A 16,169-nucleotide genomic window follows, 5' to 3' on the forward strand; every position below is an offset into this window, starting at 1 on the left:
AGCTAAGTGTTGCGAGCGGGGCGTTGTGTGTGTGTGTAGGACAAAGATTGGATATTCATGCGACCACGAAATTCAGAGAGTGGCCGATCACGGCGATATCCTCCCCTCCGCGCAGCATACAAACTATCCATATCTCGTTAAAAATATATACACTTATAAGTCGCTTCGTACTTCGTGCAGTTGCCATGGCAAGGCTGTAGCGACGCGTCCGTTGCTAAGCACGTGGGCTATGCCCCTAATAAAAAAAATGAGGCGCCGCCGACACCAAAGAAGTCAGGCAGTATATGATACAGTATTGACGTTTGTTCGATAATCGATGTGTTCGTTGTGCTACAATATGATATCTATATATATGTTTTTTTTCCTTTCAATATTGTTGGTTGGATTTGTCATGCTTGTACTGTTTTATTGCACAGCCTTAAAGTTTATGGAACCTATAAACGTGGGTTCGAAACTATACTTAAACGTATTATGTCATTTCCTTCATTAAAATTTCATATTACCTGCCTCTGTAGAACCATCAACAAATTGAATTATCAAAGAGCCGTACATTTTCTATTTCACTGGTATTGTTTTTTCGACTATAGAATATTATATTCAATAATCATGAGATTGATAACCGATGTGACGGGTTTGGCTTGTGTGTGTACATACTCGTGCGTATGATTAATCATCATTATCATCGAGACAATGATTTCTCATCACCCCCGGGTCCTCATACAATAGACTCGAAGTGAAAATGAAAAATCATGACAGCCTCCCATTGTGATATGATTCATTCTTCGACACCCAGCTAGGTTCTGTCAAATATTGTATATTCTTGAATTCGACATTCACTTGACATAATGTCCTCTGTCATAATTATGCCACTGTCATACAATTAAACCGGCTCCAAAGCAACCTGTGATGTTCCATTGGATATATATAGTAGATCGGGTTTGATTCGGTTTCATCATCATCACTGCTATCATCACATTTATCACCATCATCATTACCATCAACATCATCATCATCGACATCATCACCTTTAACACCATCATAGTCATTATCATTATCATCACCATCACCATCATCATTATCATCACCATCATCATCATCATCACCATCACCATCATCGTCATCGTCATCATCATCATCACCAACATTATCATCACCATCATCATCATCATCCTCCTCCTCATCATCATCCTCCTCATCATCATCCTCCTCCTCATCACCATCACCATCACTATCACCACCATCACCATCATTACCACCATCATCATTATCATCGTCATCACCATCATCATCACCAGCATCATCACCAGCATCATCTTCGTCATCATCTTTATCATATTCACCACCATCATCATCACCAGCATCACCATCATCACCATCATCATCGTCATTTTCGTCATCACCATCATCATTATCATCATTTTTATCATGACTATGATCATCATCACCATTATCATCCTCATCATCATTACAAAATCATTGAAATATGATATTAATACTGAAAAAATCTAAAGAAAATCAAGCGATTATCTAGAATGTCAAGAAATTTGATTTATTTGTCATTCTCACGTGATATACAAGCAAGTAGAAAATAAAGGGAAAGTCATTTGCATTCCTGGAATGTCAAATATGAACAAGACAGCACAAAAGAGGCACTTTCTTTCATCAGTCATGATAAACAAAATTTGAAATAAAGCAAGCGATAAATATATAACACCAATAGCTCTCGTCAGCCAATAGACCTGCTTTAAATTTGTAAGCCGATATCCCTTAAAATCTACTGGTCTATCTCGAACTCCCTCATGTTCCTTTGGGAACGTAATCAATCTTAGGACAAAGGATGTCCCATCAATCACAAGTTGATTGGATTAAACGGATATACACGAACTGATTGTATGATAAACCCCTCGACTACAACCGTTTCCAGATCAGTGTCACAAACATATATTATACTCGGTTTAATATACTTACAAAGGTGTACCTAGTTTTCATAGTTAAAGGCTAAATCTCGGGTTAAAATAATGGGTAGCAAAATATGTGAAAGTAAAAGTAATATCTCTTTGATCACTTTAAACCGGACTACTAGGACTCAGACCACAGAGCTTACAATATTGATTACATATATCGTACGAATGATTATATATAATCATTATTCATATAATCAAACGGAAAAAGCAATCAATGTTAAGCTTTGTGTAATGGTGTCCTGATTTCATATTAAAATGGTAAAGAAAAATATTATTCCAAAGTAGTTTTGAATATTGGATGTCCTATAACCATGATAACAATGAACAATATTCAAAGCACATGTCAAAACACGAAATATACAATCACCGTGAGGCATTGTTATATTTGATATATACTCTTTATCGTAAATCTTTATAGCTTTGGTCGTAATCTTGGATGGAATATGGCTTTTTAGCATATTCATATAAAGTCTGTTTGTCTGCTTGCGAACTACCAAATTTGAAAAACAAAGTTTCTTGTCACATGCATTTAAAGAAAGTGGGACTATACCTTTACCAATTTTATTGACTCAATGATAAGTTATTGTATTTAAAAAATAATCATTCTACGTCTATTTTGCAACTCTAGCTAATGCCATTTAAATTAATAAATTTTGAATCCTACTGGCTCGGCATAATCTAGTTGTTTGTTACCACGTGTTAGTTGCGAGACATTACTACATACAGGAGCAGTTGTCACCGATCATATTGGCGCATATAGCCATAGAGACTTTAATCGAAGAGGATAGTCACTTTTCCTTCTGTAAAACCCTGGTAGCAATTCAACCTTCTATTACTTAATTACCATAAAATATTGATGCGACATGCACCGACATTGCATATATAATGAACACTTCGTCTCATTAATTTTACGATAAGGACGGAGTTTTATTGACTTTTAGGAAAGGCGTGGAAAGTGATGAAAATAAAATAATCCATTACAGAGTGATTTATCATAACATTCAAAGTAATATATACAGCCACAGACAAGGTGAAGGCATCATCCATTCCATAATAATTTACATATCATTTGCTATCATTCTTATATGTATTGCTTTATTTTTAAAAGACAAGATAAGAATATTTGTGTTCAATTATTATTGAAATGATTCAAAGGACATATCAAGTCATCTAGCAAAGTCTAAACGTTATATCTTACAACCCCTTAAAACAATACCATCAGCATCATTAGCCCATTGTAGACTTTGAAAACAAATAAATATAATCCAATTTTACTCACTATATCGCTCTTGTCATCTCTGAATATATGAAATGACTAGATGAAGCAATTTGAGTAATCAATTAGATCGCAAGGCTCATCCACTAAATTGTGCAAATCCTGTTATAAAATTTACTAGAATTCTAGTTTTGAAAATATGGTAATTTTGAATGGAATCATGACAATTCGACCGGAACAGACAACTCTTAAAATGGGGAGAGTCTGAATTAGTTAAAGCCATTTTATATAGTATATCATAATCTAGCTATTTGACTAGAAATGTGAAAAATGAGATAGGAAAGGATTCAATTCTCTCAAGGTTCGATGATAACTTTAATTCTACAAAAACTTTGTCAATTTTGACTGGAATCATGCTAGATCTGGAAATCTTGTGAAGATAAGGAATGAGACGTATTATTTTTTTACTGTGCATAAATACGATGTAAACTAAGAGTTACCAACGACTTTTTGCGATATCATAAATTAACATATAATATATACATTATCATGTTTCATTGCGCGTTATCTCAAGCACGCAATCCAAACAAAATATTCAATAAGATCACTCAACAAGTCAGGTTCGTTACTATGTCAGTGTATAACTATAATTTTGTTCTGAGTTCTTGAAGCAAGAAACTATCATGAAACAACGTCCAAACCCGATTGGTATAATAAAAAAGACTTTTGTAAATAAATCTTTTTATGAGGAGGATAGGCCTGTATCCTCTTTTAGATGCGTCATCGGATATCGAAACTGCGTCTTAATATTATAAATTTTAGACGTGAAGAAAACATCATATATCCATACTTCCTAAATAAATATACCAAACCGATTTTATATCAATATGTTTACACTGTTAAAAAACCCTGATTTTACAGAAAAAAATAAGATTTTGCAGAAAGCAATAACAGAATCATTCCGTAAATTCATAAAACAGGAATTTTTCTGCAATTTGACAGAACAGGTCTGTTTAAAAAGGGGAAAAGAGTGTTTTATTTAAGGAAATTTGGAAGATTCCATACACCAAATACCAATTTCCTGTAAGATTACGTAATCTGGTAAGATTACAGGTGTTCTCGAGGCTCTGCTGCTGGAACTTCTTTTATTTTAAGGATAAATTTTCTAACAGTGTATAAAAAAAGAATGCATGCATAAATCTCGATGCATAAAACCTATATCAATAATGCTAGGAGATACAAGCTCATACAGTTACCGGCCCATCATCAATTTGACTAGAATTTTGTAATTTCTTATCTAAAAAAAATAAAACAATAGCTGACAATTTAATCACACTCTGACTCAAGAACATTACATTTTGTTGATCACTGTGAATTCCTATGAAAAGTGCACGTGTCATATTTTAAGAGCTTTAATGATTAGTCATTATTGCAAATTATGAATAAAAAAAAAATGAGCGAAAACCATGAAGCAGCTCTCTGATCGCAAGTGACGTATTCTTCTATGATCTTTTGATGCGAGCAATATACTTTTAAGCATTAGTATGATGAACCGTAGTGCTGAATCATGCTATAATAGGCACTTAAAACTATATAGCGCACATATCCACCTATACACCTAACATAGGTGGCGATTATGTTCAGTTTTGTGCGAACAGGCCTCACTCCAATGCTGTCGGGAGAGAAAGTCACGGAAATTAATTTTGCAATCAAACTAATGTATTTGCCAATCCCAAAGCTGAACCTATGCCATTAAGTTTATTGTTTGGTGATTCGTGCAAATATTGTGCCACCTTACGACACGATTTCCCCATTGCCCTATGTGGGTAGGTCATATGGGTACAACCAGTGTAGTGGGATACTTTTCTACTCCCCAGCCCAGGTAGTGGAGATAAAGTCCAAACTTGAACTATTTCGTATCTATTGGGAAAAAACTCAAACACAGGTTTAATATAATACTTTATAATTATGAACAAGAGGTGTAATCATCTCATACGTGAAGTTCCGTTATACTCGTTACCATTGTGATTCATCTTGTTTAAAACATTGTCGTGATTTTTATGAGTGATTTGTCTGAGTCCTATGTTAGAGCATACTTTCCTTTTATGACCGGTCTTAATGTAGACATGTATCTTAATAAAACCTTTAATTAGATCCCATTAAAAATTTCAATAGGCCTACGTAATAAATACACAAAGTATTTGAAAATACCGCTCTCTTTTATATGAATGTTTGTCAACAAATTTTCTTGTTTTATGATTTGGTTACATACTTTCTTTTCATTTTTGTAATAAGTTTTATGATGTTGTTATCTGAAATTGCCGTTTTAGCATTTCCTTTCAAATGCTCCAAAATATGAAGAAAAAAATTTACTCAGTATGCCAAAGCATGACAAAGTACGCTATGAGTTGACACAGCAGGGTTTAAGTTTTCTCCACATGAATTGTAATTATAACGGTAATATTCATAACTTTTCTGCATGAACAGTGATTGCAGAAATTGTATAGAAAAGTATATATGGAAAATGTTCTGCACAAAGTCCCATGTTATGCAGTTATCTTCAATGACAGAACAATTATTGTGATTAGACACTCCAAAATTAATATTTCCCCTTCAAACTATATCCAATGAAATCAAGGGGAAAACTTACAAAGTACGCTTTTGATTGTGTCAGATTTGTTGTTGTTGTTATTTTGCTCTTCTTATTGTATCGCTAAATTTTGTAAGTGGCCTTGTATTGTTTGTGTTATCGACAAAAAAGGTACAGAAAGCAATATTTCTTGGTCTTAGAGTTCATGTTATACAACGTTTTCAAAAGCAGAACAGTTATTTTGGAAGGAATAATCCAAGGATTTTGCTCACCAATAAAAAGCATAAAATAACTCTGTGGGGTATGAAATTTGTTCGCCGTGGTGGTTTTTCTTTCTTCTTGATTTCTGTGATTTCTCATTAAAGGACAATACCTATGCTAGTTAACAAATGGCATAATCACGGAATGAATTTCTTTTATTATTCCATTTTAGGAGGAAGAATGGAAATTGCAATGTGAACTATAGTTTATATTTTTTAAGAAAAAAAACAACTGAGTTTGACTTCTCAGAGCAGATCTCATCAAATCGAAGGATGTGGTCTGAGGCCTTCGATGTATCATATAAGATGCTTGAAGGTCATACAGCTTCCTTATCTATTGAAACTAACTTTTTTCAAAAGACAAATAATTTTGTAATAGTTTGGGATAATGTAAATGAGGCCAGTCTGATTTATGTCAAACTTTGTTATAAAAATGAATTCGAATTCAAATATAAAAGGTTAACACGAGATTGACATCTGTTGAAATCTAATTTAAAAAAAATAGAGGCATATACAGGCTATATTAGATGACTTCATTATTAATGAAGTTTGCTCATTGCGAATTGTTTGAGATCAGTATTCACCCCACCCCCAAACAATTGTGTAACTAAAAATATTCCAAATACAAAATCTGAACTTTTTTTGTGATTAAGAATCTATAAAGAACATCTGAACGTCGCTTTCAACACTTCTACGCGGAATAAATTCCGGAACAGTTTCATTCTGCTATCAAAATAATCATAAGTAAGAGAATATGCACATTTCTTGTGGCTGAAGAAAAACTTACTTTCTCCTTGTAGGTTTCAAACTATATGCATGTAATCAACTACTATTTTCAATGAATAAACTAATACAACGAAATAAAATTTGAATTTAACAAATGTATACAGGGTAAGTGCATCCAACCAGAAAGTGCCAAATATATTTGATCAGCAATTAAAATTGGACACACTTATTGGATACTTAACTGCAAACTCATTAATTTTAGGGCCGTATTCGACATTGTCTAATGAGGCTAGCCTGAAATTGATCTACCATTTTCTTATGCTGACGTAGTGCGCGATTCTAATACTAAAGGATATAGTACCCCAAAACAGTGAGAAATGTAGCCAAAGAGAGGAGATAGGTCTATGTCCAATGGTAACCTTTATCATGTCGAAGGAAGGGGAGCTGGAACATTTTGATAATCCTTTCTCTCTCTCTCTCTCTTTTTGCTACATATTTTACATATCTTATCGTGAAGAAACCGATTTATATATCTCCTTCTTTCAATCCAAGTGCTCTTTGGTAAACGTTTTTTTTTAGATTTCGAGATTCTTTACATCATTGTACACCTTAAATACCAAATTGCCCCACTATTTTTCTAGCTAACCTCCGATAACATTCTTGAAACCATCCATCCCCTTAACAAAGTCCACCTCCACAAATTAGTTAACCGCTATATTGACGTAAGAATCCTTGGATTTTTTAACGGCTTCTGCGATTAAGATAATTGTCATATTCAAGATAAACAAATGGAAACGTTTGTACTTATCATTATGAAAAATAAGCATATTTAAGTTCACAAAAAGAAATACATAAGAAAACGAGGGAATTGCCGCAGAAATATTCTAACACATGCCTTCAAACCTGGTGATGATGTATGTCGTTTACCCTCTTCTACGGTATAAATAATTCTGAACATTCACTCTCTAATACCTTCAACCGTATAATGTTTAATTGAAAAACTGTAGAGGGGATAAACTATACATGTCAAATGATATCAAAACCTGTATGATTAATATGACATTTAGAGGCGCTACGGAGACGGGGGAATTTATTATTGGTTATGCATGTCGATACTACGATCACTGTTGCTTTGCTGTTATTATGTTCAGGGGCCGCGGACCGGTTTTGAAAATGAAGGGCTGACCATACCAAAAGTACAATCTGCAGGGTGGTCAATTTTATGTTTTGTACACGGTTTTGGAAAAAATGGCGGAGGGAGGGGGGGGGGGGGGCTTTAGCCCCCCTCCCGTTCTGCAGCCCTTGATGTTTTATTGCTTAGTAAAAAAAGGTGACTTAATGGCAGTTAAATTCAACCACTCCTATCTGTTGTATACTGCGGTGTGATTTTTCTAACAACAAATAGAACGTAAAAATTTAAATCTTTATATTTTGATTATGTTTATGTCAATAAAAACTATCAAATTTTAGTTTTGACCTCAATGAACAGAATTCCAATTTAAGCATTTTACATACTGCGGTGTGCATTGTCATTCAAACCACATGCAGTGCGGTAAAACAACGAAGAGAATAATTATTAAATACTATAGATCGCTTAGATCTGATTTTTTATCACGTACTACTTGTATTCATCGGAGGATTGATTTTGAATAGAAATTGAGATTAATATTACGATCACATACACACTTTTCGCCGTTATGAAACCATAGGCATGATGAAATAAAAAAGGTCTATCTTATATAATGACTATCCTCGGCGTAATCTAATGTGGTTACGCAAATGTTTTTCCCTCTACCGAGCACTTAAGATGTCACGGTGAGAGATAAACTCAATATTTCTTTATTACATTAGGATGTAAATAGATTCATCAAAACAGGGCATAGAAAACACTGAAAACATACTACCAACAGGGAATTTGAATAATGGTTAATTCGGCCTACATGTATCATATTTCCCAAATTGTCGTGTGTCATTGGTATATAGGACCGGTTATCAAGATCTCAACTGAATACTAAATATTTGTCCCATTAACAGAAAACTCACGTAATGTCGGCTGAAAACGCCAAGGGAAGTATGCAAATTAAGATGCGCACGTTTCAATATGTATGTGTCTGTTTTTCAAATTTCATCTCCCTGATACCGTTTAACTTACTGTCAACATGGTGTAATACTTTTCCTATAAATCATGGCACAATTTATTTTTTTTATCTACTTTGCCTGCATGTATTTGTTTTGTTATTTTTTACCATTTATATTGCCTATCTATCTATTTATTAGTAGTTTTTTTTTCTCATTTTGTCATTATTTTGCAAGATATGAAAGGTAGAAAAAAGACCATTCAATGACTTGTCACGATTCATTATAATCAATTGCACGTCGAAAAACTGATGTGTGTGTATTCGTACAAGACGCATAGAGACTCTATGGTAACACGACTACGGTATATAGGCATGCGCAGTGGCGTAATGACCCAAAATTTGGGGGCCACGTGGTGTCTGTGGGGCAAGCTTAAAGTCGTAGTTTTTTGCCTTTTTAAGACGAAAATCTCGTTTTGTGATAGATTTTGACATAATATTCAATAAATAATGTCATATTATTTTTACCTTTTCCTTTTCTATTCCTTCCTTGTCTCCCCCACGGTTTCGGACTTTTATGGGGAGCCATGGCCCCAGCTCCTGCCAGTGGGCGTGTGTGCACATTCATAATGGGTGCGTGCGCATGAGTATGAGTTCTGTTAATACTGTCAACTTACCTTATTTCTACAAATTCGATTATTCGAAGGGAAACATGATATTGTGCAAACTGCTATGTATAAAACGATTAAACTCCTAATCACATTTGGATTGTATTTCTTCAAAATGAAAATCGTACATCCACAATATTCACTCTAATCGTAATCAGATGAAAGTAGGTCGACTCACCATGTTAATTTGGCTGTCAACGATTCTAATCAACCACTATTCTCTCCAAAGATTCATAATTAGGCTTCCAATTACCTCAGCATCATGCATGATCAGCACATTTGAATGCTAATTGACCATTGCCACGGGCATGATGGAGATGTATTGGATGCTATAACCCGATTTCTCTCCAATCAAGGGATCATTGTACCCAGCAAAATACAAAGTCGATGGGTAAAAGATAAGGACGCAATTATCATCTTGTGTAGAGATATAGTCGAAAATACGGTGTATTCGTCAGATTCATTGTGTGTGTACAATAGGGAGCTTGGTTAAAACCTAATTCATCGCAACAACGACAAATTGTCGAGAAAACGTGTAATATATGCCTATAACGATTAATATTAATAAAAAAGCTACGAAAATTAAAATGAAATAAAATGATTAATACATGGGCGTAATAAGTTTACATATTGAGAGGCTTAATGATGGCAGACTACATAATAATCTATTTGATAAGAAAGACTTAATCAGGTGATCTTTATCATTTAATATGATCTTAATAAAAATAAAACTCCATACATCTATTCAGATTATCCACCGATTTTAAATCTTTTGTAGCAACAACCCACTTCAAACTCAAATTAGTGATACGAAACAGCCTATTGTTCCCCTATTGTTCGAGGCAAGGCTAATCAATTCAGTGCGATCCTTTATAATTATAGATTCTCTCGAGAATGCAGCGCAGTATTATGCGATAGCAATGTATCTAGACGAGTCAAGGCTGCGTGTAATACCAAAAATAATACGGAATTGCAATTATGATGTATAAATATTTGACAGGACCCTCTCGGTGTAATTGCAATAGCAACTACGCGTACTTTCTGATGTAAGCGTATAGCTGGGGCTCAGGAGTTACGCGGCTCCGTTCATTGTTGATGCCGATCATTTTTTTTTTGGCAGAAGGTGATTGGTTCTGCAGAACCAATGGGCTTTCAACTAATCTCTTTATATTTCCAGCCTATGAAATAATTTCGATTAATTGTTCTTTGTGTCAGTAATACAGGGATTTTTGAACTATTTTGCCACAGTTGATTTGAATTTACTTTTTTTTTAATCTGTCAATGAAACAATGACTGAATCAAATCGAGTGTTATCATACCGAAATGAGTGCTCGTACTACGCACTAACTGACTTTTACATTTTCTTTACACATTACATCCCATGTCTTTTACCAGTCACAAACTAGACAGGAGAAAACGCCCTACCTCCTGAAAATGTTTCAATATGAATGCAGAATCATAGCAAAATCATAATTGATTTATACAATAGACCTAGATACTCAAGGACTTTTTTGTAGTGTAACCATTCCAGTATATGATATGTAGTATCTCTCGTTGCTATGGTAACATAATTAGACGTCTGTTGAATTGGCGCGAAAGTTCCAATCACATAAACTGTTAAAAACAATTATAAGACTCAAACTTTATGATTATCTTTAAAAAGGCAGTAACAATGTTAGAAAGAAGGCAACGTTGAAAGGACAGTACATTTAGCATTAACTACAATTAATACAATTTTGTTTATAAAATGTCAATTCTTCGCTGTTAGCATGATGGGTTAACTTCTAGACAATAAAAGTAAATTTCAAAATTTTGTCAGAGATAGTAAATAAACTACAAATCTTAGAATTAGTCTTCCTTGTTTTAAAGATATGTTTGACTAATCATTTTTCAAATTGTGGGCAACAAGAACAAAAGACTTCTGCCATGCCTGAAAACAATAATCTAAGAATAATAATAACTCTTTTTATGGAAGATTCTGGAGGCGAAGTCTCTGATAGGACTTCCTAGGAAAGCTTCTAAAACAGGAAACGAAAAGAGAAAGTCCTTTTAATACTGCTATAAACAACATCCATGGATCATATAGTACACCACGCATATCCGTAAATACCCTGGGCCAAGGCCCATTTACAGTGAGTCCATCTTAATAATTAAGAACCCATTCATACAAAATCAGATGTTACGTTTCCATGACAACTAAAAGAATCAGAATTGGAATATGCACTGACTGGGAACTAAATGGGCTTGCAATATTCTGTTACTACTATTGGCAGGGTTGTAAAATAACATCCCCATATAGGCAGCGCAGTTAGATATCAATTTTCTGGATGTAAATGTGTTCTAATGAACCTTACCATCTTAAGATGAAACCGTCCATCCGAATATCTAACGTGTCTACCAATATTGGATTAAATTGGAACATGCATGTTGGTTGGGTAAAAAAGATAACAAATATTTTATAAATTTTACGCAATGTTGCGTTCAAATAGCAAAAAATGTGGTGAATAAAAAACCCGGCAAACATGCTTGTTGCCTTTATTGGGTAAATTTTTACTCAGTGTTTTTAGAGTGTAGTATGCATTAGATTTATCCGGATAAAGACTTATTATGCTCAGTCGGTTCGACTTACCTACACCCTCTGGCCAATATCCAACTGAAGTTAATTGTTCTTCAGGCTACCGCGTTGTTTTCGTATAAATGGAAGTAAAGTAATGAAAACATGTTATGTTTACTAAGATCGTATATCGCATTCAATGACCTCTCGAAGTAATAGAACCATTCACAATCTCCTCATGGCAATCTGTCATCCGTGTTACCGATATTATATATTGAAGATTTACTCATTTCATAATTACAACTCTGATATTTTTCACCAATAATTTACCCAGCCCACACTCACTGCTTCTGTGAGGTAATATAAGTTCTTGATTGAAAGAACCTGTTCATCTTATAACAGCCATACTTGTGGATCATTACTGACGGACCTTTACTCAATCAGCTAATCAGATGCAAGGATTTGCATTTAAATATCACTTTATGAAATACTTCACTGGTTACAAGTCAAATTGTCGTAAGTTTGATAAGAATATTATTGATAATATTATATAAACCCCAAAATGTTCACAGTGTGATGCTGTAATCAATTACGACGTGAGGTGAACTCGTGCGTATGTGGTATTCATCAGATTAAAAGGATGATTTTAGGTATATAACAAAGTTTGGACTTGGCATCCTGCATGTTAGCCAGAGGATTTCCGGACATAGCAACATCAGATGTAAGCAAAGAGTAAGCTTACATTACACGTAGTGTTATTATTGAAAATAGGTCAATGCATTGGGATATAAAATGTAATAAAGAAAAGAGTTAATACCTCAATACGACGTTTCAAGATAATAACATCCATTATTGATACTAAGCCCAAGTAGGTAGACCTAATTGGCATGCATTTGCTTGCCTTTATTGGATAAATACTAATAATGCAATCCCTTAAGAAATTGAATGATTTCGTGGGCATCACAAACTTTTACTTTTCATCGGTGAAAACTAGCAAATGAAAAGATGAATACTTCTTACCAAAACACTACCATGATTACGTGCATAATTCAGTGTAATAGACAGAATATTTCAAGCATGATCAAGAAGAAAACTTGATGATACTTGACAACAGATGCAAATTGAAAAACTTTTCGGTGATAACTCACAGTCCTTCATTTTCAAATAGTGAAGGAATGTTACAGTTTATAAATGCTGATGACGTCTTGCTGCGGTGACATATAATTTGATTGCATCATTGCATTATCTACAAATTTAAAGAGGTGAAAGACATTCATAATCTCCAGAAGGCTTTAGGGTTGCCTCGGGACGACAAACATCAGATCGTCGCTCACAGCTCAACTCGCACTACGTTATTCCCTATCCTTCGTCGGATTTACTTCACCTATTCATAATTGTGCTTCCAATGGACAACATCACCGAATATCAAAGAAACAAAAACTTCAGTGATGCTCTTTAATGTTGTAGTTTTAAACGACAATGTGCTGAATTTACATCACATTGCATTATGCATTTCATCAGCCACAATCCCATGCGATGCTTGTTTCCCAAAACAAACTATCCTCAAGGTGATTATAAGATTAACCTTACACTCAAGAACACAGAACTCTAATCTCTTCGATCAACTGTTGTCTCCTGGTGTCTTATGCCATCCATATCTCTCGTGTGTTTCCACGATGGCGCGAAAACTGACCTCAGCCTCTTGTTTGTTGAATGGGACATCAGTACGAAATCCAGACTGCACGATTCGACCGTCCCCCGCTATTAGCGTCGCACCAAGCTGCATGATGACGGCGTCGATGGTGTAGGAACTAGACCACCCTTGCGGAGTGAGCAGTTCCATGCAGATGGCACCACCATCAAGAACATAACCATATTCGACATGTGGGCTGACAACGCGGACGAACGGTGGAGAAAAGGGGAAGTTGTCAGGGAAGGTCATATTGAACAGGATGTACTCGAAGTTGTGTTTTTTCATGTCCTTGTATAGAGCCGATTTTGGATCGACGTGAAATAATTTGATATTCCAATCGGCCAGGCTATCATTGACTAGCTCCACCTCGTATGGTGGTCCTGTTAGTTTCTCATAAGTCATGAAGCCACCATCCGATAATGCCTTTTTGACTGCCTCTGCCCCTTCCTGTGATTGGCTTTCACTATTCTCCTTTGTGTCATCTACCGTAGATGTGGAACAACTAGTTGTAGCTTCTGTATCACTTTCAGATTTATTGTTACATTCCTTTGCAGAATCATCTTCTTTGTCGGTTTCATTTTCACTGCTCTCCAATTTCGCTTCAGATTTTTCTTTTACACATTCACTCTTCTCACCATCTTTAATGTCAACTTCCTCTTTCAATACATCTTTATTTTGGTCTATATCTATGTTTTCATTTGCACGTCGTTCCTTTTCCTCCGATTCCATTTTCCTTGCATCCTCGGTAATTTTCGTCACCGCTTTGAATTCTTTCATGAGCCTTCTCATCCTCACATTACTAACGTATGCTTTGCTGGGCTGTGGAATCCTCATTAATGTCTCTGTTGATAATACCCTAGTGCCGTCCGCAACGTTGTATTTGAGTTCCTCCGTGCTTGCTTCCTTATCATCCGCGGTGGATACTGTCCCCGGCAGCTCAGCTTTATCCCGGAGTGCATCCCCGTAGCCATGAACATCGTCCCCTGCTCCTGAGATCGAAAATATGGTAAGGCTCCCGTTTCGAGTGATTGTCACCGAATCTTCCACCCCACTTGTACTCATCTGTCCACCTTGATTGTTTTTGTGGCGCTTCCTGGCCAAGGCTCTAACCTTGGATCTGGCACTTCTTCGCCCACTGACGTTTTCCAGTGGCAGGCACGGGCATAGGTATTTACCAATAAATTCGGCCATTGTAAGTTGGTGTGTATGCTCCCTGATGGTCTTGCACAGACGGTTCTAAGTCAGACAGCATGAAATAATGACATCCATAATTATTGAACCGTACTCAACAGCCCACACGACTCTGCCAAATTACACACTTCACCACCAATGCAGTATCCTTAAAAATGTAGAAATATCACATCTTTTATTTCACGTATAAAAGATGCTTACAACTGGATTCACAATAAAACTGTCATAATGATGATGGACTAGAATCTGCTTTTCGTGTCAGTAGTAAATTCTGCATGACTTAATTCACCAAACTTATGGGCGCTTAAAAAATGTTTTGTGGTATAAGCGAATCGATGAGAAGTAACAAACAAAATGTCGATTGAAGTTTGTATGGCCTCACTTGGCAATATATACTCCGATCCAAGTTATGTACTCGGTGAAGGAGGACAAACTCCGTGCTCTCTCTTCAACCACCAGTTGCTCTGTGAGGTTTGAGGGACTTATATCTCGTGTCACGTGAGATTTGCGAGTCGCACGCAGAGAGTGGATTGATGTGATGCACGCATGCTCCACATATCTGTGTTACGATGGTCGCTTCTGAATTCATCGGCTTTGAGTTACAAGAGAGTGATTCAGCGTGCTGAATGCTGTGGGTGTGTTATTATGGCCCAGACGAAGATGGAGCTAACGGTATAGCAAGGATCGAAAAGGCCAAACGATTTATTTGATTAGAAAAGGGAAACATAAATGATCAGTCCTGTAAATGATTGCACTTTCATTTCCATTTTGACCAATGCCACTCACAGTTTCGGCACTTACAATAATTGGACGATGAATAAATTAATTCTTTCCCGACTTGAAACGCACCAATTTGCCAGATTGCAATATTGCAAATAATTACTTTATACGCAGAGATGTAGATATGGTTTTGGAGGTCGATAATAAATAAACCATAAAACATATTAAAATGTCCAATTGTATTGACACCTTGGTGTTTGGGATGTGCGTGAGAATGTGTTGGTGTGGTGAGGGAGGGTGTGTGTGTGCGAGTGTGTAACATTCACGTGTACGCTAGAGTGTATGTCTGTACGTGTTGAGATTAATAAAGGTATTAAAAATACTATGCAACAAAATTACATTACAGCATTGATTTCAATTTTTATGTGTATAATTATATTGAGATGTCTCATGACTCAATAACCTCGCAAAAGTCAATGTAATTCATTATATTGTCTTCTTTGTATTTGCCC

The 16,169-nt window shown here is 35.5% G+C and overlaps 1 protein-coding gene across 1 annotated transcript; it reads right to left on the reverse strand.

Annotated features, from left to right (window-relative positions):
* Positions 1-1,531: 1,531 nt before the first annotated feature.
* Positions 1,532-15,400, reverse strand: LOC129275329 (ubiquitin-conjugating enzyme E2 Q2-like). The gene has a single exon (XM_064109879.1). The coding sequence runs from the start codon at positions 14,935-14,937 to the stop codon at positions 13,675-13,677; it is 1,263 nt and encodes a 420-aa protein (XP_063965949.1). The 5' UTR covers positions 14,938-15,400; the 3' UTR covers positions 1,532-13,674.
* Between the last annotated feature and the right edge of the window lie 769 nt (positions 15,401-16,169).

The sequence above is a fragment of the Lytechinus pictus genome, chromosome 2 (assembly GCF_037042905.1).
Source record: "Lytechinus pictus isolate F3 Inbred chromosome 2, Lp3.0, whole genome shotgun sequence".
In the NCBI taxonomy this organism is placed as follows: domain Eukaryota; kingdom Metazoa; phylum Echinodermata; class Echinoidea; order Temnopleuroida; family Toxopneustidae; genus Lytechinus; species Lytechinus pictus.

Excerpts from the sequence above, each read along its gene's own strand:
- LOC129275329 (XM_064109879.1), bottom strand. The coding sequence starts at position 14,937 with ATGGCCGAATTTATTGGTAAATACCTATGCCCGTGCCTGCCACTGGAA.